Source organism: Stenella coeruleoalba (genome assembly GCF_951394435.1).
Source record: "Stenella coeruleoalba genome assembly, chromosome: 2".
NCBI lineage: Eukaryota > Metazoa > Chordata > Mammalia > Artiodactyla > Delphinidae > Stenella > Stenella coeruleoalba.
The window spans coordinates 104846354-104873191 of NC_137147.1; the positions used below are offsets into that span (position 1 = coordinate 104846354).

Here is a 26838-nt window from a genome sequence, read left to right on the forward strand (position 1 = left end):
CTAGCAGCCCTTCTCATGCTCGAGTGCTTGCAGCCCGGCTTTCCTGACGGCTCCCCGCGGTCAGCCTCGGCTCTGGTGGCTTCCTCCTCCTCTTGCTGGGCACCCCTTGTCTACTTCTGAAGGCAAGACCCAAACCCTGGGTTTCTCTGCTGGTGAGGAAAGTGAAGAAAAGCGCACAGGACTTGGCAGGATGTCAGGCTGCCCACGCGAGGGAAGAGAAGAGGATTCGGCGAAGCACACCGGAGTGGCTGGTGGCCCCTGCTACCCTCTCCGACTTGGCTTTGCGCTAAAGTGACAGCAGAACCCAAGGGTCTGGCTGTGTCAGCCCAGCCCTAGTGCTCTCTGGGAGGAGGAGGGCCACGCATGGCACACGTGCACACACGTTATTGAAAATGATACGTTAACTGTAAATGATTTGGGAAATTTCAGAAAAGCTCAAAAAAGAGAGATTATGCGGCACCCAGTTGTACCTCCCAGAGCAGTTGCTTGGCCCTGTCCTCACCCTTGGGGGACAGTTCACCAGTGTTCAGCCCTGGAAGCCCTCCTGGCACCCGGGCCTGGCCGCGAGGTCACAGCCGCACAGCCACCTGTCCAGACATGACTGCTCGCCAGCCTCCACGCCTTGGGCTCTGCTTTGCAGCCGTGGTGGCCACCGTGGGCTGTTTGTGGAGGCCTGTGTTCTGTCTGGAACTGAAGTGCAGCTGTGGGGGGGAGTGGGGGCCTACCGCCCACCCACAGGGGCTTTGTAGCATCACACTGTGCGACTGTCATTCCACTGGGGGCGTCCCGGGACCCATGGAAGTGCTGCTGCCCCGAGCTCTCCAGGGACCCACCCACGGTCTTGACCCGGGCACTCTGTTCCCAGAGCAGCTCCTGCCCGGCCCCCGTGGGAAGTGTGTGCCCGTGGGGCCGCGGTGGGAGGAGTAGCCCTCCGGTCGGTTGAGCGGCCGTCGTCCAGGGGGCCGGGGATTTCGGGTGTGCTTGCCTTGTGCTTGCCCAGCCCTGGACCCCGTCTCTGGGCCTGGCCGGTGTCAGCCTGTCAGCCCTGGTTAGCCACCTCCCCTCTGATGCTTGCCCTGGCCTCTTGCCGCGTGAGCCTGCGGGGGTGCCCACCAGGTGGCTGAGGAGGAGATGGGGGCCCAGCGGGAGGATGGGAGTCAGAAGCGCGGGTGGCAGGAGGGGGCTTCAGTCCCTCCAGGCTGCTTCCCGACCCTGTCTTGGGCCTGTGGGGCTCCCTGCAGGTCACAGCTTCCGGCGCCTCTCAGCCCATGTGAGGTTGGGTGTGAATTAACTAAAGCAGACAAGGTCGAGCGTCCCTAGAATCCCATAAAGCCGGCGGCAGAATCAGCAGTCGGCCGTGTGGCCTTGGATGAACCAGGAGCACTAGGGGAGTTGCCGAAGCCACCAAGTCCCGGGAGAAGCTGTCACGGGAGTTGTGGCCGTTCCTCTGGATGGTGTGGCTCTTCCCTACTGTGTGAAGCCCTTCAGAGGGTCCCAGGGTCCCCAAGCTTTCAGAGCGGTCTGGCCTGTGGCCTCTGTTTTGAAGCCGGTATGCAAGTTGCAGGCCAGAGGGGAAGGGTCCGCCTGAGTCACAGCGGGGCGTGGGCATGGGGACCCAGTGATCCTAGTGTGGGGGAGGGTCGTCCCATAGGTGGCCCAGGCTCTTCCACGCGTGGACGTCTGTGAGCTTCATCTCATTACAGGTCTCGGGGGATGTATGTGAGGTTTCAGGCAGAGTGCCCCCCTTAGGTCCTGTCTTCACCCACTCGTGTTTAGAGAAAGCAGTTGGACGTGTAAAGAAGCCTCCTGGCTGACTTCAAGGGGCCCACAGGGTGGCTTTGGTGTGGGGACAGCCTTCTAGGAGGGTCTCAGGGGTGGTCCGGGCCAGTGCAACAGGCGAGGCCCACCAGGTTCTGAGATGCCCCGCAAGCCGGGCCAGAAGCCAGGGTGCTGGTGGGGCTGCAGCAGTTTTGAACCTGTGAGGAGCCCAGCTTTGAGGACCTTTCTGCAAGAACATGAATAGTGATGGCAAGACTAAGGACACCAGGAGGGTGGACAGCCACGCGGAGAGCTCCATAGTGTCCCTGGCAATGACTTGCCTTTTCAGATGACCCAAATCCACCATCCCTGGACCGGGTGGCAGCTTCTGAGTTGGGTCCCATCAACAGTTGGAAAATGTGTGCTCCACCCATGTTATGACTCGCTCTTGGTGCTCTGGGACCAGGTTAGATGTGAGAGTGTTCCTATTTCTCGTAAGAAGTTGACTTTACTGGAAGACTGCAATTTCAGTGCATTGCATTTGTTTTTATTTCTGATTTAAAAAGTCAAGCATGTTCGTGAAAGGATTTGGGAGACAGGAAAGTATTGAGAGAAAACTTAACAAGGAGGAAAAGCAATAACTTTAATCCCACGAGCTACTACGTTAACAGGTTAGCCCGTGTCTATTTTAACATTAAACGTGGTATCGTCCCACACGGTCATTTTACGTTTGGCCCTTTCCCACTCACTGTAACGTTCTGTCATGGTCACATCTCCAAAGTGCCTACTGGCTCTTGGACCTGGCCTTTCACGGTTGCCCAGTGCGTCCTCATCTGTTCGTCCCTGGTGTCCTAACCGGGCCCTGGGTTGAGGAGCTGTGACACCTCCTGTGACTTGCTCTTCTGTCACCCAGGTTGGGCTTGTCCTTGTGATTGTCCTGGGAGCCAGCAAGGGAATGTGCATTTCGGGGCAAATTGCCTTCTAGAAGGGAAGAATGTGTGTGAGAGCACCCAGCCGGCACCCTGGCAGGAAGGGTGTTGTTAGGTGTCCAGGGTGATAAATGGAATATTTATAAATGGAATATTTCCTGCCATATCAATAAACAAAGGATGTCACAGTCACCAATGATTGCAACTCTCCAAGGAGAGCCGGTGAGCCCTGAGAAAACTCAGGGCTGGAAAGAATACCTGCCTTCTAGCAGTCATCAGACTGCAGCCACTCCCTGCGGTGAGCCCTGAGGAAACTCAGGATGTGAAAATACAGGCCCCAGATAGCTGAGGTGCACATCAAAGGAAGGATTTCAGTGAGCCCAGCGTCTTCCCACACCCAGAAAAGCGCTAAATTCCTTAACTTGAGATATCTGGTTTTCTTTATTTAACAAAACTTTTTGACGTTCCCAATTACCTGCTCTTTGTTGCAAAATTCCTGTGTATCCTGGCCCCTCCTCTCCCCTCCCCTCCCCTCCTCGGAGCAGTTTCTCAGAGCTATCTGAAACGCTGTCTCCTGGGCTGCAGTCTTCATTTTGCCCCAAATACAGCTTAACTTGGAGCTCTCGCGTTGTGCATATATATTTTTCTTAAGTCGACAAAGGGCTTTGCAGGACTTGGCTGGCTGGGAAGGCCCCAGACCCGCTCTTTACCCCAGGACGCTCAGACTGCCCTGTCGTACACCGCACCTCCCGGCCCTCAGGGCTGGAGGGCGTGTGGTTTGGCCTCAGACGCCACTGTCTCTTGGCCCTGGGAAGGCGGCCGCAGAAGCTTTGCTCATCTCTGGGGCTCAGGCCACGCCCAGAGCTTTCCATCTCTCCTCAGCGCTGGCGTCCGCCGGGGACTCTCTGCCTGGACTCCGATTCCACCCCTCAAGACCCCCTGGCTCTCTGCTCTGAACATATGGCTCTGGTGGCCAGGGCGGTGGCCGGCCAGGCCCTGGTCAGCGCTTCTGGAGATGTAAATGCAGCCTTGGCCGGCCCCCCCCTCCCGGGGGAGTGTGGGTCTGGGCCCTCCTGGCTAGGTGTGGGCTGGCATGCACCCTGCGGCAGCTTCGGTGACTGAGTGCACGTGTGACAATGGCGTCACACACGGTGGCTCCAGCTCCTGGCCCTGGGCTGGCCCCGTGGAAGGGTCTCCGAGGGCAGTCGCTGTGTCTTGGGGACGAAGCCCCATCCTCGGGGCCAGGGCCTCCTCGTGGCCTCTGCGTTCCAGGCCCCTGGGGGCTTTAGCAAAGGCTGTGCATCGAAGGGCCAAGCCGAGTGCCCTTAGAAGGAAGGGGGACGTTGCTTCCAGGTCCCAGGACCGCTGGGTGCGACCTCTAGGGGAGTGCAGCTCCCTGACCGCCTAGTGCCGATGAGCCGGCTGCCCTCCCTTTGTCCATCTGCGGCCACCGTGCGGCCGGCCCCCCTGGGGGCGGTCGGGAGTCAAAGTGCCCGCCTCCTAGCCACGCCCTGTGTGCTCAGGGCCTCTGCCTCCCCCCCCACCCCGCCTCACTCCGCCGTGTGACCTGGCGAGACCCTCGTTGGGCCTGAGTTCCGGGTCTGTCCCCAGACAGTTTTACTGGGTCAGGTGAAAAGGCGAGTCCCCGTGGAACTAGGCAGGAGCTCGGAGGCCTGGCTTCACGGCACAACCACGGGGGGTTTACACCCGCTGAGGCCCGCCGCCCCCCCCCCCCCCCCGCGCCTCCACGGGAGAAGTCGTCAGCCAGGCTAGTGCCAGGGAAGTCACCAAGGCCGTGGGGGAGAAGGCCCGCTCGAAGGGCGGCAGCAGGAAGTCCCCGTGGGAGGGAGGAGGGGAGCCCCGGGAGGGGCCCTGCTGGGCAGAGTCCCTGCCATCTGGCTGGCCCACCCCGAGCTGCCCCGTGTCTGGCCTGGTCCTGGCAGGGGTTGGGCAGCTTCCAGATTTGTTTTCATTTTCAATTCCCTTTATTGCTCAAACCACCTCAGGGCCACAGAAAACAAATCGTTATCCTCAGCCGACCTCAGATTCCTGGCCTCAATTGTTCGCCGTTTGCTAATTTTAGCTTCTGATCATTTCCACCCTCGTCCTCCCCCCAAAGGGAGACACACACCAAGAATAGCGCCAGGAAGGGGGGCGGCGGTGTCTGTGGCCAGAGTTCCCACAGCCATCTGGCCGGGAGTGGGGGCGGCCCGGGGCCTGCCGCGGGGACCCCCAGGCCCTCTCAGCGGGGACCCTACACCCTTGGGGCACGGACGTGAGGAAGAGAAGGAGGACTCTTCTGTTTCTCCTTTTAAACAGAAACCAGGCTGTTTCTGGGAACGCTCCCACTCCCCCATGGCCCTTCCTGGCTCTCGGACCCCTGGAGGCTGCAACTCCCCAGCCTCCAGGGCCAAGGAGACGTGGAGAGTCTGGGGTCCAACGTGGCGCTTGGCTCGGCCAGGCCCGCTCCCCAACCGGGGCCCAGGGCCCCAGCCCGGCCTGCAGGCCACCACCCTGGCCTCAAGAGGGCAGGCCCGGAGCCACTGACCAAAGCCCAGCCTGGGGAGCAGCGAGTGGGCCTCGGGGACCGGGGGAAGGGTAAGGTCCAGCGAGCAGGGTGGCCTCCTGGCCAGGCCTGCTGGACAAGAGAGCAGAGCCTGCGAGCAGCACCCCGCAGCCCCGCCGCCCTCCGTTCTCTGCAGGGGACGCCGGACACCCCCTAACGTGTCAGAGCGCCCCCATTCGGAAACCAAAGTCTAACGTGTCTCAGGCTAGAGTAGCGCCGAGTAACGTGGAATAAAGACAGTCGAAGCCCAAAGCACGCTCCTCCCCCCACCGGTGACCACGGAGCTGGGGAGTGGAGAGGGTCCCCCGCCTGTCCCTATGCCCACCCACCGTCAGAGCCGCATCACGGGGAGCAGGCAGCTCCCAGGACACGGCCACCTGACTCCTGACCTCGGTACCTGATGTGCTCCTCTCTCCTTGGAACTGTGGGCGTGGTCTCAATTGGGGCTGCCTGGCCCAGGTTCCGGTCCTGAATGTGGCCTCGTCGTTGCCTGCCCTGGATGACGGCCCACCTCTGTGTCCTTGGGCTCTCTGGGCTCCTTTACCTGGATCCTTCCATTTTCTTACTTTTGCTCTCTTGTCATCCATTTATTTGTCTTTAACTCTTTTTCTGTGAGACTTTCTCAGTGTTCTCTTTGCAACCCTGAGATTGAGATTTGAGTCTCTGCCGTATCCCCCTGCTGTGTCCTTGCTTTCAGACCCAGTTTCTGGGTCTCCTCTCTTTAAGGAGCATCCTGTTCTTGCTTCACAGACACCATATCTTACCTCTGAGCATGAGTGACAGCTCTGGAAGTTTCATCTCCGCCCCTCTGCATCCCCTGGGCTGCCTCTTTCTGCTGGCCTGTTTGGCGCTCTGGCCCGCCCGCCCACGTCAGAGGCTCTTCTCAGATGTCTGATGGTCGGTGGTGACTCAGAGTGCTGCCCAGAAGCCGGGAGCTGCCTGGGGGTGTACCTGCCACAGCGCTGGGAGGGAAAGCCCCTTCCCATCGCAGGTGCCACTGCTGCCTCTCGGGCTGTGTTGTCCAGCCCACCAGCCAGGGCCCTCCTTTTGTCTAGAGATGTTATCCAGGAAGGACAGCCAGAGCCCCACCCAGCCAGCAGTCTTCTTAGGGCAAACAAGAAGGCAACTTTGTGGGGAGAGGAGAGGGCTGCCCCACAGGGTGGTGATCGCATGACTCTGCTGGTCCTGCAACGTTGGAACTCACTCCGGGCTGGGAGGACTCACCTAGGCAGGGGGGACTGGCTCTGGGTGGGGAGGACGTGCCCTGAGGAAGCATGAAAAGCAGAGTTGATATAGTCCCCCTCATCATGAAAATACACCTCGTGGTTCATCCAGAACTCATTGGCCAGAATCAGTTTTCAAGGCCCATCATAGCTGCAAGGGAGTCGGGCAGGAAGCATTTTAACGTGGTGCAATGCTGCTGCAAAAGCTAAAGTCATGTTGTCTGGAAAGAGAAGACTCTAAAATACAAAAAAAACAAAAAACAAAAAGAAAGAAAAAGAAGACCCGGACAGTGGGTGCTGGGCCAGTGGGCACTTAGCTGTTTCTGCCACAGTCGCCAAGCAGCTCCTACACATTTGTCCTTGGAATGGGCAAGTGTTGAGCAGGGAAGTGTCTGGCTGGCAAAGGTGGCCACTGTGTGAGCCAGTGCTAACACATCTGAGGAACCTCGGAAATCACTTACTTTCACCAGCATTTGCTTTTTTACCCAAGTGGCACTGTACTAGCCCTTTGCAGTATCTAAGAAGTACTGACTTATTGCTCAGAAATAAGCCACATGGTCACTGCTGTCATGATCACAAAATGTGAGTGCAGTGGGTTTTCCATAGTTCACTATTTGAACTATAGCTGTCAGCTCTCTTTAGGCTTCTCTTGGCTGGGACAGGTTCCCAGACTTTCCTGTTTCCCCTGACCTTGACAGTTGTGAGAGATGGTAGCCAGGGATTGTGTAGAATGTCCCTCAATTTGTATTTGTCTTGTGTTTGTCTTGGGGTGAGACTGGGTTTATGGCTTTGGGGGGAAACTACCACAGAGGTGAAGTGCTCTTCTCATCACTTCATATCAGTAGGAGAGTGGTACCCACGTGACTTACTGCTGATACTTACTTTGTTGCTCAAACGTTCCAGCCTTGGGCAGGGACTGGGTCAGGTTAGCTCCTGTGTCCCTTGGAGCTGCCCCCCACATGTTGGCTTCTGTGCACTTCCTCACTTTCTGGCCTCACAAGCTGCTTCAGGCTGGTCTTGTGTGTTTCCCGCTCTAGTCCTGGAATGAGCCATTCCTCCACAGATCCCTGTTTCCTTCTACTGGAAAGTGGTATTTAGAAACCAAGATCTGGGTGCTGTGGTGCTCCTTGCTCCCAGGGTGTTGCTGCTTCTAGCCCTTCCCGGTGGACAGAGCCAGGAAACACGGATGAGTCGTAGCCTTTATACCGTTACTCATTTATCCCTCTGTGTGCACTCGGGTCTAAGCATGGGTTCACACTGTCTCATGAGTTCATGACATCTCAGACACCAGGGCAGCCCCCCAGGAAGGGCTCACTGGCCTCCCCCGGGTTCAGCTATAACCACCCTCTCCAACAGCGAGACACAGGCTCCCACCACCCCACCGTGCGTTCACCTGTTTGTTCAGCCCCAGCATACGTGTGAAGCATTTCGGGGATGGTCTACCCTGGATTCTCTCGTGAGAAGCTAGAGCTTTGTTCAAGTGCAGTTCCTCCTGACGGCTCCTTGTCCCTGCCCAATCCCCCACCCCCGGAGGCCATGCCATGTGTTTGTAATAGGGCCAGAGTCTGCCGTCCCAGTCTGCCTTCCATCCCGGGATCCCCAGCCGCCTTTACAGACTAAACATTTGCAAATATTCAAGCGCATTCACGGTGAAGTACAGCTTATGGGTTTTGACAAATGCAGGGTCTTGTATCCACCATCCCAGCACCAGGCACAACAGTTCCATCGCCCTAAAAATGCCCCTATGTGATCAACCACTTCCCAATCCTTCAACCCCTAGAACCCCTGGTGTGTGTTCTGTCCTTGGTTTTTACCTTTGGTGTAAGGTCATCTGAATAGTCACACAAGGTACAGATTTGGGGGTCTAGCTTTTTCGACTTCGCAAGACGCATTTAAGGTGCATCCGTCTGTGTGTGCAGGAATCAGTGGTTCCTTTCTTTTTATGGTTGAATTGTGCTCCGCTGTGTGGATGCAGCTCGTGTTCATCCACTCACCTGCAGAAAATGCCGACTTCCAGTGTTGGCCGATTGTGAATAAAGGGTCTTTTCCCGTGGCGAATGCCTAGGGTGGGATTGCTGCCTTGTCTAGTGAGTCTGTGTTTAACCTCATGAGAAACTGTCAAACCGTCTTATAAAGTGACTGTCCCACATCGCATTGTCGCCAGCAGCAAACGAGAGTTTCAGCTACTCCACCAGCGTTCAGCACGGTCAGTTTTTTGGATTCTAGCCACTCTCACTTGTGTGTAGTGCCATTTCATGGTTTTACCTGCATTTCCTTGATGGTAAATGATATTGAGCGTTTTTCACATGGTGTTTGCCATCTGTACATCTTCAGTTGAGTTTGGGTCTTTTGTTCAGTGCTACAATCAAATGTTCACTTACTGTTGAGATTTAAGAGTTCTTTATATATTTTCGACACGAGTTTCCTTTGCTTTTGATCAGCCTCACGTGAAGAACATTTTTATCAAGTCAATAAACCTGGATCTTTAGTTTTGGATTCCAGACTCATGTCCTTGCCTTTCTGGGGTGTTTGAGAAAATCTCTGATGAGATAGCCTGAAAGGCCTGAAATGTCCCTCCCAGGCTGTCAGCGGCTGCCAGGGCTAGTGTGCAGCAGATCACAGATTCCCGGGCAGGGGATGTTCCCCCCAAGACTGCAGTCAAGGGGGCCGGGGCCTTGACCGAGTCGCTCCCCTCAGCTCTGGGAAGATGCTCGCAACTTCTCTCTGGAGGCACTTAGTGAAGTGACCATCAGACAGAGAGGAAAGAAGTGGAAACATGTGTCTGTTCTTTGGGTTCAGCTCACGAGTCGCTCAGGGCGTTCAATCACCTGGAGAAAGTCCCTTGTGGGTAGTAGTCCGGGATCTGGAAGCTTTTGGGGTGGGAGCCGATATGCCTCTCCCTGCATGTCCCTTTAGGAGAAGCATGGGGTTGTGAGCCAGTCGTGTGTGTGTGTGTGTGTGTGTGTGTGTGTGTGTGAGTGACACAGAGCCAGACTCCAGAGCCCTTTTCTGGAGTGGCTGCTGGCCACCTGCTGGCAGAAACCATTGGTATTTTCTTATTGCCATTTGAAAGGGGACCTTGGGAACGGAAATTTTCCAATGTGTTTTGTAACCCTTAGCAAGCACAGGGAAAACACCTTTCTGAAATTCCTGGCATGTGGTCCTTTTGACCTTTGCAGGCATGTGCGCCCGTGCGTGTAAATGAGCGCTGCTCCCTCAGCAGAGGCCAGGGGTGCTGGCTTCCATGGAAGCAGGCCCATTCAGCTGAGCTGGAGTTTAGTGAGACTGTTATTCTGTAACAGAAGTCTGTAATATCTGTATACGTATATAGATATGTATGGACGCGTATGTATACGTCACTGGTGTATTGCATTCTTTCTGACTGCAAAAAACAGTGCAGTTGAAAACTGTAGGAATTCAGAAAGGACGTGTGTGAGTCCCGTCTTCCCTAGATCACCCAAGATAACCGTGCGCCCTTCCTGCAGTTATAGCTCTGCAGCACGTGTGTCTCCCATGTGCACAGGACAGTGGGGCTCAGCCGCTCTGTGGTCTGTGTTCCTGGTTGGCCCGTGGGAATGGAACTGCGTGTGTAAGTGGACCCCAGCCTGTGGTTTGCGAGAACATCAGAGAGACAGCCGGCCGGCTCCATGCTCACCCGCCCCACCCAGCACGTGAAACCTGGTTCCGGTGACCTTGGGGGCGACTCCAAGGAGCACCATCTCGGGGTCCCGGGGGGAGGAGGAAGCTTTCACTGGCCCTCCCTAGGCATTAGTCCCCTGCGAACCTGTAGAGGAAGGGGTCGCTCCAGCCCTGAGGTTTCTGGGGGCACTGCAGGGGTGAGGATTTCAGAATGGCTTCTGCTTTCCTTCCTGGCCCGTGTCCCCAGGGTCAGCTCCCTTGGACATCTGCTCCAGGCTGGGCCGGAGGAGGGCATAAGCACAGGTGGAGGACCAGGTAGGATGTGAGGAGAAGGGCAGGCCCTAGCCAGGCCTGTGACAGGGGAGGGGCCGGCCTTTGTCCCCTGATCTGGAAGGCCCCCGAGAGTGCTGTTCCCCGTCAAGGTGGGCAGTGCGGATCTCTTCAGGTGGGGAGAGCGCGGGGTGGTGGGTGGCCCCCCTGCGCCGTGTGTGCAGCCCGGGATGCACGGAACAGCACCCAGGTTTGCTGCAGGGCAAGGCCTCCGGCCTACTGCTCCAGCATCTGCTCTCCACAAACAAAACTGGGTATAAACTGCTCCAAGTGGCCGAGGCTAGCCGGGCACTGGTGGATCTGGTGACCTGGGCTGCTGAGGGTGGGGCCCGGGAGCTTTCCTGGGCTCCTTCCTGGGTGTCTGGGGTAGGTCTTCTGCATCTTCAACTGTTGTAGCAAAAGTAGGTCAGTGACTGAGGTTTTTTTTTTTGCATCAGCTCCCTCAAAAACCAAAGGCATTTTAGGACTATAGTATAATGGCTTATTTATTTTTATTCTGATTTATTTGCTTTATGAAGTCAACTCTGAAAAGTCCATTGTTTGGCTCTGTTTTGTTTGAGCCTCGTGACTCTTTCCCTGAGGGAAACAGGGCTTGCTTCTTGCACCTGGAACAGGCCAGGTGTAGGTGCTGGGCCTGGAGGCGGGGTGCCGGGCTCTGGTTTTGAGGGTGCTGCCTCTGGGCGCCCAGTCCTTGCAGACAGGCCAGCCTCTCAGGAGAGAGCCGCCCGGCACTTGGCACACGTTGGGTGCAGGCAGGGACACCCCTGCCCAGGCTTGGGGGCTGCTGGCTCCTCCCTGGGGAGCCGGGTGGGGCATTCTGGGATGAGTGGGGAGGGTGGTCTCGGCGGCAGGTGCCGGCCTCTGGGCCCCATCTGGGTGATGGGCCAGTGGCCGCCAGGGTTTCCTCTCCTGCTCTCACCTGGGACGTTGTGGCCGAGGTCAGCATGGGCAGCTGGCCACAGCCGAGCCCGGTCCACGGTGGGAAAGGAGGAAAGCTGGACGCGGGCCAGCCACGCCTTGTGTGAGCTGGGGGAGGTCACTCTGACTTTCGACCTCAGTTCCCGTCTCTGAGATGGTCCGTCCTGACCCCTGCCTGCGTCTTGGGGTGTGTGGGGTCCCAAGTAGCGCACCTCGAGAGTACACGCCTGTGCGCCGTGGGGTCCCTGCCATCCAGGCCTACCCGGCAGGCACAGCGGCGAGGAACTGAGGGCTGGGGGAGGGGGCCCAGGAAGAGGAAGTGGGGCCAGAGTGGTTGCACAGGCTGTGTGGAGAAGCGGGTGAGAGCAGGGCGCTGCTGTGTCCGTGGTGAGTGGCACAGGAAGGGGGTCGCGTGGCCCACCGGACCAGGCCCTCTCCCAGGGGCCCCGGCTGACCTTGAAGAGTCAGCTTCTTTGGGGCGGGGGTGGCCAGGTTGGCCAGGGGCTTGGCCTGCGGTCTGGCTCCGGTGTGAGTCTCTTCGGACCTCTCCGTGTGGCCGCCGGTGACTATGCCACCCCCGATGTCCCAGTCCCACAAGGCCCCAGAGGCTCTTCCACGCTGTGCCCGCTCCCCCTGCCCCGCGCACACCCTGCCCTCATCCTGGCTTTTTATGGTCCGAGAGGAAACCCTTTCCCAGTAGCCTGAACAGGACCCCCAGTTCCTACCTCTTCACCGGGCTCTGGCCGAGGACACCGATTCTCCTGCCTGGAATTTGGGGTCTGCGTCCTGACAGTGGGGTGAATTCGCCTGGGCTGCAAGGGGAGGAAGGGTGGCAGCCGGCGCCTGCCCCGTCCACCTGGGCTGGTTCCAAAGGGTCAGTCAGTTGTGGGAGGGTGAACAGAGCGACTTTTATGACAGGAGCCTGGGGGACCTCCAGTGCATGATTACAGCCCTGGGTCTGCTGTTGTTAGAATGCGTCACCGTGGTCTTTTAAGTCAGGCCAGGTCTGTCAAACTCTTTATAAGGGAATGCCTTCCAACCCCGTTTGCAGTGGGACCAGGGGCTCTGGAGCCCTGGGGTCCTGCCCTGGGAACTCCTTCTAGAAAAGTAGATTGGACTTAATTGCTGTTCCTGAGTTTCTCATGCCCTCAGGCCCAACCCCCCTGCCAGGTTCTAAGGGGAGCCCTTGGACTGGTATCTGTGGCAGTGGGATTTGGGATGTGCTGTGGAAACAGCCTGGCCAGGAATGCGAGCGGTGTTCATTTAACACCCGCTTTTCAATTTGAGTTATTTGTGGCTACTGTTTCCTAGTTTGCTACAGATTTGTTTTTAATTTTTTGAATAGGTAAATGCACTGTGTGTTTCAAAATCCGTGGGTTTAAGTCATCTCCCAAGGAAAGTTCTCCAAGTCCCCCTTGCCCTCTGTGCGCTCAGCTCTCTGCCCCCACCATCCTCGGCTCCAGGTTCTCAGATGCCCGCCCAGAGCACCTCTGCAGACACAGGCAGACGTGCATGGGTGTGCACGCAGTACTCAGCCTCCTGACCGCGCGTTCTGCTCAGGACCTTGCTTTTCTCACTCAGCGCTGTCCCTCAGAGACCTTTCCGTCTCAGTTCAGAACGTGTTCCACTCCTTCTTCACAGGATTCTGTCTTACGGGTGTCTGTTCAATTTAGGTAACGGGCCCTGGAAGGGCATGAATTGTTTTGAGGCTTTTGCTGCACCGCCCCGCGTAGTCAGGCACACATCCCATCTTGCAGGCGTGCAGGTGTGTCTGTAAGATAGCTCCCCCGAGTTGTGAGTTCAGAGGATACGCACATCTGTCACTTGGATAGTTATTGCCAAGTCGGCCTCCGTAGACATTGTGGCAGTTTGTACTTCCATCAGCAAAGTGTGGGAGTACCTGTTCCCACCGTCTCAGCGCCCTGACAGGTGAAAAGTCAGGTGTCTCTGGGGGTTCATTTATATTTGTCTCCTGATGGGCGATGTTGAGCATCTTGTCAGATGTTCAGGAGTCATTGTACCTCCTGTTTATGAACTGTCAGCCACAGCCCTTGCCTATTTTTCTATTGAGTATTATGTTTTCCTTTTAATTTCTGTGAACTCTTCCTGTATTGGAGATTAGCCCTTTGTAACAAGAGCTGCAGATATATTTTTCTCAGTTTGTTATTTATTTTTTTGCCTTTCCTTGTGACTTTCTCTGTGGAGACATATTTTATACTTTGTTGTCAAATTTATCAATCTTTTCACTTATGGGTTTTAGACTTTGATTCATAGAAAGAACTTCTATCTTAGCATTTTAAAGGAATGTTCTCAGGTTTTCCCCTAGAACATCTGTGGTTTCACTTTTCCCATTTAAATCTTTGATCCCTTCAGAACTTACCCTGGTTTAAGGTGTGAAGCATGGACTGGTTGTTACCTAGTTGTTCTAAGACATTTTTGGACACTGCCCTTCTGCCTTGCCTTAGGTATCACTGCTTTCTGCTACACAGTTCCTATGATCTTAGAATCTGGTCCAGGCATTTCCGCTGTGCTCCACTGCCGGTCAGCAGCTTGTGCAACGGCATGTTGTATCTGGTGGTCCAGTCCCCCCACCTCATTCTTCTTCTTCAGCATTTTTCTGGCTGTTTCTATGTGTTTATTTTTCTGAATGAGTTTTAGGATCAAGTTATCCTATTCCAAAACAAAGCAAGGCAAAGCAACAACCCAAAATGTCTACTTTTAAAAATACACCTGCATCCATTGTACAAACGTGGAGACACATGCATCTGCAGAAGGCGGATTTTCTCGTTTAACCCGTGCCCCCAGGCTGTGTGTAGCAGTCTCCAGCCAGGTGCCGCCTCCTTTCATGTCCTGCCAGCCCTGGCATGTGCGAGAGTACACAGGAGCGTGTGATGAGCCACACGCGTGCACCACAGCAGCGGTGGAGGAGAGCACCCAGGGCAGGGGCAAGGCCAGGGCCAGGCTGTTTCAGCAGAGATGAGCACTGGCTGGTGTCTGGCTGGGGACGCTCCCAGGAGCCCCACCAGTGATAACAGCATATCTCCTCTGAGCACCTGTGTGTTCTCCCACTTAACCCTCACCGTTACTGTGAGATGCGGCCATGACAAATGAGTAGGAGTGCAGGAGTTGGGGAGGGGCAGGCGCTGACCCCTGCAGAGGCTGCTTCCATGCCGAAATCGCCTCTTCTGCCTGCTGAGTCCTAGGGTGAGGGGGACCCCACGGAGTGGCAACTCTCTTTCCTGGGCCTCACCTCCCTCACCTGTACAATGGTGGGTAAGAGCTTGCAGCCTGGACTTCCCAGGAGATGGGGCATCTGTGTGTCAGCTCCATGTGGGTCTGTAAACCACCGGCAGAGTAGTCGAATGTCCTCCTAAAGAAAATAGGGAAGTCAGCCTCCCCCTCGGAGGACAGGCCTTTCTGCTGACCCCAACCAGCTTGGCTTTCCTTAGAGGCTGGTGGTTGGTCGGCCCCAGTGGTCGGCCATCTGCCGAGATGCCTCAGAGTGGGAGGGAGAGCGGGCCTCCCAGGAGTGAAGAACGTGGCCGTTTTGAGGTTGGGAGCTGGAAGCAGCCCTATGCTGGCGACCACAGATTGGAGCTATCTATTGATGAATGACAGGCCTCTTGCTAGCAGCGAGTAGCTGGGGCCTGGGAGCCCGGGAGCAGCTGTTTCTCTGTGGAGGCCTCTCCCCGTGCCACCCTCTGACTCTCTGGACCAGCCCTGCCTCTCACCATCATCCCCCCCAGACACACACCTGCATAGATGCCTTGTGCTCACTGAGTTCTGCTCTTGCAGGCCTGGGTACCCCTGCACCATCTGCTTTTCTGTCCCAGGGCCCCTGGTCAGAGATGCCTCTCCCCCCTTCTCCCTTCCACGGAGGGAAGCCCAGCCAGGCTTCCCCGAGCCCGGGCCAGTAGAGCCCCGGCACTCACCGCCCAGAAGGGGCCCTGTTCTGCAGATGTTGCTCTGGTCCTGGCTCAGGGCACACACACATACACACACCCCAACTCCCCGCCCCTGACTGCCCACCAGAGGCTCACAGACAGAAAAGAGCCACGATGGTCTTTTTTGTAGGTGCTGTTGGAGCCAGCACCTCCCTTCACCCCGTGGAGGCTGGCAGTTTGGCCGAGGCTGGATGGGGCGAGGGAGGTCACGGGGAACACGCCCTTGACGGAGGGCGAGCAGGAGGCGGTCTGAGCCGGAGCATGCGCACTAGTGAGCCCAGCTGCACCTGCGGGGGGCGGGCCTGGGGCGGGGCCAAGGGGGGTGGCTCCGCGAGGAGCCTCTTGTGGCTTCTCGGAGAGAACATACTGTTCCCGCCCAGGCTTGCGGCTTGGGCAAGAGTGTGGGACGCCCTGTTCCCTGATAAGATGAGGCAACTGCTCTCGGCCGCCTCGCAGGGTGCCAGGGAACATTTATGTAACCCCCGCCCTGCCTGCCCCCGGCCCGCCCGCACGACCTGCTACCTGCCTGCGCCCGCCCCCAGCTATACACCTCCCGCCACTGCATACCCCCAGGCCCGGCGCCCCAGCTCCTCCCCACACTGCGCCCCCAACGACCAGCACCAGCAGGTCCTCGACCTGCCCCCACCGTTACCCACACCCCTCAGTCCTGGCTCCTTGGGGCCTAGCACCTACTGGCGGGTACCCACCCTCCAGCCCCCGGGTCCCCAGCGCCCCCTACAGTGACCCTGGCCCTCCCTCCTCCCTGTGCTTCCAGCCCCCTTCCTCCTTCCCTCACTAGGCCCTCTCGCCATCCTGTCCCAGTGCCCCCTACGCCCACACACCTGCCGCCCTCCTGGCTTCTGAACGGGGGGGCGGGCAGAGCGACCTGTGCGCACCCCCGGCTTAGGCTCCAGGGAGGCTGCAGGAGGCCTGGGCCCCCTTCAGGGGTCTGGGGTCTGGGTCCCTTGTGCGCTGGGCCTAGCTCCCTCCGGTGGCAGCCCCGCGGTACCGCTGCTGTCTCCCGGTCGCATCCCAGGAGGAGGCAGGTGCGGAACTTGAGCCTGGCCAGGAAGAGGCTCGGCTTTGTTTGGTGCACGGGTGCACGCCCCGCCGGTCCCGGACCTGCTGGCCCCTGCCCCACTCTGGGTGCAACCGCCCCTCCCCTAGCTCAGCTCAGCCACGTGCCACCTGGGGTGAGTCCCTGAGCGGCAGTGGTGGTTTTCAAAGTGAGGCCCAGAGACACCTGCAGGGACTCCAGACCCTCCAGTTGAGGTCAGAACTATTTTCTCAACAATAGCATTATTTGTCCTTTATTTTCTCAAAAGAATACAGTGGAATGTTCCAGAGGCTGCATGATGTGTGATGACATCATCCTTCTGACAGCTACTGGAATATGTGCTTGAGTTTAAATGTTTTTGTTTTAATTTCTACGATAAATGCCAATGGGCATAACCCAGGTGAACAAAAGCTCCCCGGGTTCCTTACTGAAAGGGTGAGCAGTGCTGTTGTGGAGGTCTCTGGTCTCTGTCCCCCTGTACAGGCTGCCTTTGCCCCATCCGTTCACAGTTCTCCCGCTGCCCCTGGTCAGCCTCCCCGGTGCCGCTTGAATGTCACCACTCAGAGGCCAACCAAGCGAAAGCCGGTGGTGCTCCTCGCCAGCCTGCATCATAACTTCTGAATGGTTTATCCGTCTGTCTGTGGACCAGCTTATTGGCCACCTGGAACGGGCTGACAGAAGAATAGAGGACGGACCAGGGAGAGCCCTGTCTGTCGACATCACACCCACGTTCCCAGGGCTGGGCACTGCTTTTGTGCTCCATAAAAGTGTCGTGCTGCTGATGCCCCAGTAGGCCAAGGGCTGCGTGCCGGCCGAGTAGCGATGCTGGGCTTTCCCCACCTGCCACCGGGCTGCCGGGCACCAACATCCCATCCTGTTGGATGCTGCCTTTCGCTGCCACCCTGGGGTCATGCATCCCGTCTCTAATTATATACATCTAACGCGCCTCCCAGGGTTGCAGCAGAAGGACCCTGAAAAGGACAAGCCTCCCAGTGAGGACACAGGGTTCATTAGGAAGCAAGGCTGAGTGTGGCTTTGGGTTGGTTCTGTGCCCAGCACCCCCACCCCCTGCCCCTCCCGGCAGGCCCAAATCCGAGGAGACCTAGTTGACAAGAATAATAGATAAGAGCAAAAATAACATCTCGGGAGTAAGCACTGGGCCTGTACCAGGCGCAGTGCCAAGGGCTGGTTGTGTGCAACCCTGTAGAGTCCCCACGTGGACCCCACTGTGAGGATGGGGCACTGTGTTCATTTCCTGTGGCTTTTGTAACCAATTAACCACAAACTGGGTGGCTTAGAACAACAGAAGTATGCTCTCTCACTGTTTTGGAGCGCTGAAGTGTGAAGTCAAAGTGTTGGCAGCGTTAGTCCCCCCTCCCAGTGTCTGGTGGCTGCCCCAGACTCCGAGTCCCCTGGCTTACGGGTACATCACTCCCTGGAGTCCTTCCCCCTTTTCTTCTAATGTTTGTGATCTCATCTCATGATCCCTACCTTAATTGTATCTGCAAAGACCTTTTTCCCAAATAAGGTCACATTGACAGGTTCCAGGGGTCAGGACTTGGACATATCTTTGGTGGGGCCACTATTTACCCCCCACTGCAGGCAGTGAGGCCTTTGTCTGAGGCCACGCATCAGTACACCACGGAGAGAGGAGCTGAGCCTCATCTGTTGGACCTGGTGCACCAAAGTCTTGAGTGCAGCGCCGGTCACGTGAAAGGACGCCACTGTATTTCGTGCTGGACCTTTCCAAACACTTAAATGATAACTGCGCTGTGAATCTCCTAGGGTGGGATTAGTGTGCGGTATTTCTCAAACTTTGTATTGATTCTTCCCCCCGCCCCCAGAACCGATTAACAGTTTTAAAATTCTGCCTTGGTGTTGGGCTAGATATTTAAAGAATTACTTTTCTGCATTCCTTTTTATTGTTATCAAAGACATAAATGCATATGATTTTTTTAAAAGACACATAACACAAAAGAGTTTGCAGCAGCAAAAAAATCCTCTTCCCAGTCCAGCCTTATTCTCTAGAGATCAATACTGCTCTGATTTTAGTTGTCTCGGTGGTTACTGCCGTAAATAAAACTGAATGATTTTATTACTGTTTCTCATTTTATCAACTTTAGACGCCATCCGTTACCTCCCTACCCTGAAATTTAAGGAATTACCTCATTCCTACCCCTCCCCCACCTCCTTCCGAATTGATGGTTATATGATTGTTTTTAATTCTTTTGTTGATTATCCTTATAGCTTTTAACCTCATTTAGAGATTTCCTTTGACTGCACATGGGTGTATTCCTACCTCTCCCTTAAACCCACATTCTCTCCTGGGGCCACGAATCAGTGGTATGGGCTTTGTCTATAAGATCGATTCTAAACACTGACAAGTAGTGCTGGGGTTCACATGATCACGACTGTGTGAATGTTGCTTCCGTATGCCAGGGCCTCTGTTTGGAACTGCATTCCCTTCTGCCACCTCATGGGGTTGTTGTGAAGGACAAATAATACACAAAAAGCCCCTAAAACAGTGTTTGGCTCGGAGCTCTTCCTTCGTTGCTCGTAATCATGTGGCATTTTAGTTTGCTTCTAATTTAGACAATTTTCTTACATGTCTTCTATTTTTCCTGGAGTTACTAATTGCCTCTCTTTTTTCCCTTTAACCAAAGAATAGTATGTGCCTTGGCCGTGTCCTGAAATGTGTTCAGCCTCTTGATCATGCTCTATGGTACATGGAACTCCCTTTCTTCTTGTAACCCTCCCTCTGTGATTCCTGGCCCACAGCTCCAGTGGCCCACCAAGTCTCCCTCACTCTTGTCCTGGGATGACCCTTCATTGTTCGCTTACTTCCCTGGCTTCTCAGTTTTTTCTTAATTTTGCTAGAGTGTGCAAGGTAAACTTGGGAGGCTGTGTTTCTCTGTCATCTAGCAGCTAGTGTAACTTACGAGAAGTCTGGTGTGTGTCCCAGCCTTGCTCCCTCCCAGACGACCTGCTTCTCCCCTTTCTCTCCAGTAAGTTTTGGGATCTCTTGTTACCTAGTGTTCTGACACTGCAGATATTCTCACAGCAGGAGCCTTTCCTCACTCCTCGGCCCACCTCTGTGCTAATAACCCTTTCCATGTTAGTTTCCTGTCTCCTTTTTTTACTCTGACAGATACTGTTCTATTGTTTCTTTGGTAATTTCCTCTTCTCCATTTTTTTGTTCTTTTCCTCAGTGTCTTCTGCTAGTTAGATGTCGTACCCACAGGATTGATTCCGTGATGCTGAACTTCTAGCTCTTACTGTTAGTAACAGATGGGAAGTGATGGTTTGCTCTCTTGCTTGATTGTGAAACCACCCCGCCCCACCCTGCCCCCCCCCCATAACAGAAAATCAATAAGGAGAGCAAACAGAGCCACACACAGCTCTCAGCCTCAGCATTGCTAGGAGACAGAGAACACTGCAGCATTCACGTTTTCTAGAGCTGTTTTTTTGGTTCTCTTTTTCTGGGATATTTCCTTGAGTACGTTTCCAGCTTTTCTATGGAATTTTTGTTTGGGCAGCAACACTCTCAACTTCTAAACACTATTTTTTGTTCTCTGAACTTCCTTTTTATCCTGTTTGCTTTATGCATAAAATTTTATCTGAAATTTCTTTGAGAATGCTAATTAGAATTTTTAGCTTAATATTCTCTTCTGTTTCCCGGCTTTACTCTTTTTTCCTCTGGAGTCAGTGGTTTTGTTGCTCTTGGCCTTTCCCTTTCATGCCACTGGTTTTCCTTGGATGTCTGGCCATCTTTGGGTGTCTGTTTATATTTAAGGTTGATGGGCTCATTTGGAGTGGGCGGTGTCGATTTCCTCTGCTGAGGCACTGGTGGACCAGCTTCAAGGGCTGGCTCTCAGCTTCAGGGCCAGAGTCCGGGAGGGAGGGGGAGAAACGGGGCAGGAAAATGTACGGTGTGGCCAGCCCCAGTGCCAGAGGGCTGCATTCTGGGGTGCTAGAACCCCCTGCTGGTTCTCCCTGTGCAATTGATGTCTTTTGTGTGTGTGCGTGGTTCAGAGTTTGCCTGGGTAAAGGCTGGCCTGCCCCTTGCCCTGAGCAGGGGATGGGAGGGAGGGACGAGGTGCTGACCGTAGCCAGCCTTCCTTACCTCCCCCTGCTAGGTGTCACCCCGCAGCCTCCTCCTGTGCTGCCTGTTGGCCATGTTGGAAGATCTCTGAGAGGAGGAGCTGCAGACTCTAGTTGGAGCCTGTTGCGGTAAACAGACATCTCGGTCACAGACTGTCAGGCCCTGGAAATAGTCCATCCTGACCCATTCATGTTACAGATGAGGAGACTGTGGACCATCTGAATGGTGGCTGGGCGCTGGCGTCAGCAAATTGTCTGCAGGCCCTGCAGGGCTTGGGGCCTCTGGAGTAGGGCTCCTGGTGGGGCCAGGGTGGTGTGGCCAAAGTTGCAGGCCTGCGAGCTCTCCCTGACCCCTCCACCCTCTCTCTCCTCCTAGTTTCCCTTCTTAGAGCCCAGGGACCGGCCTGTGCTCCCCGCCACCGCCTAGGGACAGCTGACCCTGCAGAGGGTGTTGCGTGGCACGCCGTGCCGGGTACTTGAGGGGGCCGCAGCACCTGGCATGCTGCCATTTCCTCTCGGGAGATGTCTGCTTACATCCACCCTGCGGACAGGAGGGCGCTGGCACCCACACCTGTACCCTGAAGGATTTGTCGCCGAGGCTGTCAGAGACGGGGCACCGAGGGAGGTGCGCAGGGAGGGAGGGGCAGGCTTGGGTGTGGGCTGTGACTGACCCTCCCTCTGCCGTGTCGCCCACAGGGGAGCGCCCCTTCGCCTGCAGCTGGCAGGACTGCAACAAGAAGTTCGCGCGCTCTGACGAGCTGGCGCGGCACTACCGCACGCACACGGGCGAGAAGAAGTTCAGCTGCCCCATCTGCGACAAGCGCTTCATGCGCAGCGACCACCTGACCAAGCACGCGCGCCGCCACGCCAACTTCCACCCAGGGATGCTGCAGCGGCGCGGCGGGGGCTCGCGGACCGGCTCACTCAGCGACTACAGCCGCTCGGACGCCAGCAGCCCCACCATCAGCCCGGCCAGCTCGCCCTGAGCGCCGGCGGCGGGGCGGGACGGGGCGGGGCGGGGCCCGCGGCAAGCCACGCCCCTCCTTGCCACGCCCACCCTAGGCCCCGCCCAGCCCCGCGGCCCCGCCTCCTTACCATAGCCATGAGCAGATGCTCTCACTTCCTCCCGTGATTCCGTGTCGTTTCCTTTTGTAATCAGAAGAGAGAGAACTTTATGAAGTCAATGACAACAAAAAAAACGATTTTCTTCACCTCAGGTGTCAAATTTGTAAAAAAACAACGAAAAAATTCCAAAAAACACCATCCACGATTGCACAAGAGACATACCCACGAAGGTGATTCAGCGGTGTTGAACCCCCCTTTCTCAGGGATGGACATGTTCCACGAGGTCAGTGAGGACACCCCCTTCCTGCCGCCTTACTCTGTACATAGATTTGCACTCTGGAATTTCCTTTTAGGTTTGGGCACACACTGGGGGCAAGGCAGTGCAGGTGAAGCTCAGCGCAGGCGGCGGATAGGCCGGTCGGTTAGTTTGGAGCCGTGGTCACCGACCTTGTGCTTTCAGGGCAGACCCCCTAAGCAGGGCCCGCGGCTCCCTCTTCCTGCCCCCTGCCCAGCTTCAGCCTCGCCCCAGCTGGCAGTGGGCTCAGAATGCAGACGGCTCAGAGGGACGCCTTAAGCCGTGATGGGTAAGGGGAGGACTCCCCAGGGAGACTGTAGGGGTCCTCGCCTCCGGGACCCTGCCCAGGTCCCCCTCGGAGCGCCGGAAGCAGAGATGCAAACCCGTGTTGGGCAGCCGGCCGCACCATCTGATGTCCACACGGCCAGGGCCCCCGCCCGCTGCTGTGTCCCCACAGAAGGCCCCAGGACCTTCCACTATTACACCACGTTTTCTGACTGGCCTCCTACAAGGGTGTCCGAAGGTGTCATTGGTGCGTCCAGTTCCCACATTCTCCCCGATCGGCCCTGCTCTTGGGATGCCTTTGTTTGACACGATGGGTAAAGTGGGGCCACCCGGCCAGACGCTCTGTGTGTGTGGCTTGCTGTGGCCGCGCTCGGCTCTTCACAGAGACTGTTCCGTAGCAAGAGACCGGAACATTGTGACTTGGAACGTTGGGGGGTGGCGAGGCGGATGTCATGGGAAATGCAGTCGGAGAACGTGCATTCTCTTTCCTCCCTGGGGAACACCGGACGGAAGTTGTGGGAAACGCTTTTTTCAGACCCACCGTGTCCCCAGCTCAGAATTAGCGAACCCTCAGCTTCTCCATGAGCCCTGTGTCCCCTGGACTCCTCCCTTCCCCTCCTACCTGGGAGGCCCCGGCCTGTGGGGCAGTAGGGTGCAGGGCCCCACCGCCAGCCTTTCCGTGCTGACGGGGGCGGGCAGAGAGCCGGGGACGTCTCTCCCGGAGCTCTGACCTGGGCAGGTGGGTCAGACCGGGCTCCAGCGCACTCCTCAGTGGAGAGCTGAAGCCACCACCTGCCCAGTCACCTCCCTTCCCTTCCTCCAGGGAGTCGGGGCCTGTAAATACAAGTCCCCAGGACAGTGTGTGTGAGTGTGAGTGTGTGTGTGTGTGTGTGTGTGTGTGTGTGTGTGTGTGTGTGTGTGTGTTGGGGCAGGGAGTGTGGGTTTGGGAAGGACTTGGGGTATCTTGCAGAGACCTCTGTTCATTTCGATGAGGAGGGATGATCCTTGGGACCTCAGAGGGCCGTAGAGGGGCTTCCCTGAGCCCAGAGTGCCTTGGTTGTGGTCATTCTGCTTCCACCCCGAGCCGGTCATGGCGAGGGATGCAGCACAGAGGAACCCCGGAGACCCAGGCCCAGCTGGTGCTCGTAGCCCCTGGGCGGCTCCAGAGCAGATGGGCACCCTCCGTCCCTAGCAGCCAGGGGCAGGCAGGCTGCTGTCTGCAGCGCTCTGGTTGCCATCTCTAACGCTGCTGTGTGTCAGCTGGGATCAGCCAGTGGTGTGGTGGTGGCTTCTGAGTAGCGTGGTAGCTCCTGAGCTGTGCGGGAGCGTTGCTCTTGCTATGGGTGGGAACCAGGCGGGAATGGCGTGGGGTGAGGGGGTGGCCCCACCCTGGCTCTCGTTGGGTTGTGTGACAGCCCTGCTCGCATTTGGTCCAGGAGAGAGAACGGGACGTGCTGGCCACCTGGACGGAGCCGCGCCCTGAGCACCTGGGGTGAGAGCTCTTCACGCCCGGTTCCAAAGTGAGGCCCGGAAGGGCCCTCGGAGGTCCCTCCCAAAGTTGTTTCTGGGTGGGGCAGAGAACGCCACACTCTGAATACACTTCATGTCTCAGGAACTCACATTCCAGGTTCAGGAATTTTATTCCAAAGTCCTTTGGTGTGCTCGCCCCGCACGGGTCCCTGAAGGCAGGGAGAAGCCACGTGCCCCGAGGGGCCGCGCTTCCTGTGACCTGCCCGCAGCAACGCGGAGCAACAAGGGTTTCTGACCCCCCTGCTCTCTGCATATAGGAAGGGGGCAAAAGGACTCTAAACCCAGTCATCGTGGAATAAAAGAAGAGTGGTTTGTTTTAGAGGCGGGGTGGGGGGGTGGGGGAGGGAGAGCGGGCGTTTGCTGTTTCCAAAGAGAGCACTTAATTTAATGTTTCCTCTAAGTGACCCAGGGCTGTTCCGTCTGATAGATGGAAGGGTGACATTGCCTTAAAACAGAAATATGCAGGCGTTGGCTCTTTTCGGCAGATGAGTGTGTCTTCGTTCCCAAAGTAGTTCTCGTCTGATGGCAGGTTGCGGTCCTTCTGAAGTGGGCCTGGTCGGGAGACAGGCCACCGTACTTCTGCCTCGGGTCACCTGGAGGGAATTCCCGCCCGGCAGCCCCAAGCACTCGGCCTGGGGTTCCAGCCAGCAGGCAACCTGACTCATCTGGGGCTAAAATTCATCTCACTTGAAGGGTGGGAAAAATCCATGTATCTCAGGCTAAGTTCGAATGGGCTCTTGCTAGCATCTCATCATCGCGACACGTGGAGTGCGTGTGGAAAAGAAGCGTGCGGTGGCAGGCCCCGGAAGGCCGCACTCGCTCAGACCCCCACGGAAAGCAGTTACACGGTTGGCGACCCTGCTGAACAGCCTGTATTTTTTTCTAAGATGTAGAATTGTCTTCCCGGCCTGGGTTTGTTTCAGGGTCTTTCATTTTTCTGGTTTATGGCCATGCTTGCTGGCTTCAGTGTGAGTGAGGAACCCCCAGGACTCCTAGAAACAGTAGCGAAAACTCAAACCTTTCTTTTGTGGCCGACTCCAGTGCTTGCAAGGCCAAGGGGGCAGAGATCTCAAAACAAAGGTTGCCTGACTGAAGGGAGAGTTTCCCTCCAAAAAGGCCTACAAGTGACCCTGGACTCAACCAGGGGGCTGATGTTCAGCCCATGTCCCGAACAAGGAAGCCCTCTTTGCGTCAGCCATGTTAGGGTTGTCAGCTCCCCATACACCTACCCTATTCTACAGCCATCGGGAAAAACGCAGCCCCTTCCACGAAGGGCCCTGGGGTCCTCTCCTGTTGGGTGCTATGTAGGAATGGGCAGTGATGCCCTCGATGGGAATGTGGTCCTGGAGGTGCCCTACCTACATCCTGCTGCACCCCACCCACGGCACTCGGGGTGCACGACGATCCCCCTTAATTCTGAGGCCACGCATCCGGGCAGGTGCAGGGTTCGCCAGGGTGCAGCCTCCAGGTGCAAACTTCAGCAGCACTGGGGTCCCCAGACCTCCCCATGCCCTGGGTCACAGCTCAGACCAGGGAAGGTGATTCGGAGGTGGGGACAGACAGCTGGGCCACAGGTGGCCCCCAGCCCTCCTCTGGGGACACACAGACAGGGCTGGTGGCTTTCTGGGGTCCAAGTGAAGTGCGGCAGAAGCGGGGTCTCCAAGTCTCCTCCCCTCCCCCCAGCCCAGTGTCTCCAGAAGACTGGCCGCTTTTCTTGCCAGAAGCAGGTGCTAAGGTGGCTGCCAGCGTCCAAGCACGCCCCAGGGACTCGCCCCTAGAGCTCAGCAAACGAGAGGGCCACCGAACAGGGAAGCGTGATCTGAGCAATAGCGTCCCCTCATTTCTCAACTCCTGGTTTCGGCTGTGTTTACAAGGCTACCTGATGTTTTTGACTTCTGACAGCTATCACTTTTTTTTTTTTCAAACCCTTTTTCCAAAGTCATTTAAAGACTGAGTGCTGGAAGGTTTGAAGGGCCTGTTATATCCATCATGTTGTAGCCGGTAAGAAATGCTTTGCAGGTCACCCACATCTTTCTGTCCAAAGATTCCACGTGCGATTCTGGTGACCATATTTTCCAAAGCTAAAATCAAGGGTGTGGGCTGACCCTTTTTGAATTCAGGATCACCCTGGGAAAAGCCAGGTCCTGTAACTGATTTTCCCGATTCTGAGGCTGAGTTTTCAAAGGTTTGTCCCAGACACATCCCAGAGAATTTTGTACCAGAATTCGGATGCACAGTCCAACTTACTACTGATTAATGCCTGAACACCGTTTAGGGAGAGGCCCTTCCCCCACCTGCTACTCTGTCTCTCATCAGTTAGAAGAGTTGGACTCGGTGGGAGGCGTGAGCCTGGGGCCACACTTGGTTTCTACTGACCCCCATCGAGGTATTGGACTTGCAGTGTTCCCCCGACCCCACTCAGCCTCTCCCCTTCTCATGCAGCTTTAAAACCTTACTCCTTTTATTTAAAGATGAACAGGATGGGAGAAAGTGGCTTCCCCTGCCCCGCGCATCATGCATTCCCTGCGGGGGACACAGGATGCATGGGGGTCGGCGGGGCCGCGTAAGCAGCTTTCTCTCAGGGCTCGGGACGTCTTCCTAGTGACATGGCGACAGGCTGCTGCACGTGCTCGTTTGGAAACCAAGCTGAATGCCTGCCCGGCAACCACAGGTCTGGGTGAAGGCCGTCTCTCCCACTCAGCCCAGGGCCGCCTGTCCGAGGCCAGATGCCTCCCTCCCCAGCCTGCCTTCCATGGAGCAGGGGGCCACTTCCCAGTGTGGCTCAGACACCCGGGGGGAGGCGTCCAGTCCTGGGTCGGGGTGCCTGTCTGGGTGTGGGTGGGAGGCTTCGCTCCCTCGCCTCACCTTGGAGAGTCCCTTGTGCCAAGTGCCGAGGACCCTGCGGGCTGGAGGCGTCGCTCTCCCGAGCAGCTGTGGGTTGTCGGGCGCGGGCCGCTGTGGCTCCCACGGGGCCGGGAATTGCTGTGTGGGTGGGCCGGGTGCACGCCGGGTCTCTGCACAAGGGGCCCCTCCTCCTCCCAAAGCCATCGATGGAGCTTCTCTGGAATTGTTTGCCAAAATCCCAAGGTAGAATCCAAGGGTCCAAGACCATTTCCATCGAGCACACGTTTTCCTTTTCCATAGGAACTTTCTTTGTTGTTTTTTTTAACCAGCACCACACCATGCTTCCGAAGGCCA

At 56.6% G+C, this 26838-nt stretch overlaps 1 protein-coding gene across 1 annotated transcript in view; it reads left to right on the forward strand.

The window, feature by feature from the left end:
- KLF13 (KLF transcription factor 13) overlaps nucleotides 1–23969 on the forward strand; it is a 42324-nt gene extending 18355 nt beyond the window's left edge. Inside the window, exon 2 of the mRNA XM_079912418.1 lies at nucleotides 21162–23969. Coding sequence (XP_079768544.1) covers nucleotides 21162–21451 — 290 coding nt within the window. The 3' untranslated portion in view covers nucleotides 21452–23969. The remainder of the gene's footprint in view (nucleotides 1–21161) is intronic.
- The last annotated feature ends 2869 nt before the right edge of the window (nucleotides 23970–26838 follow it).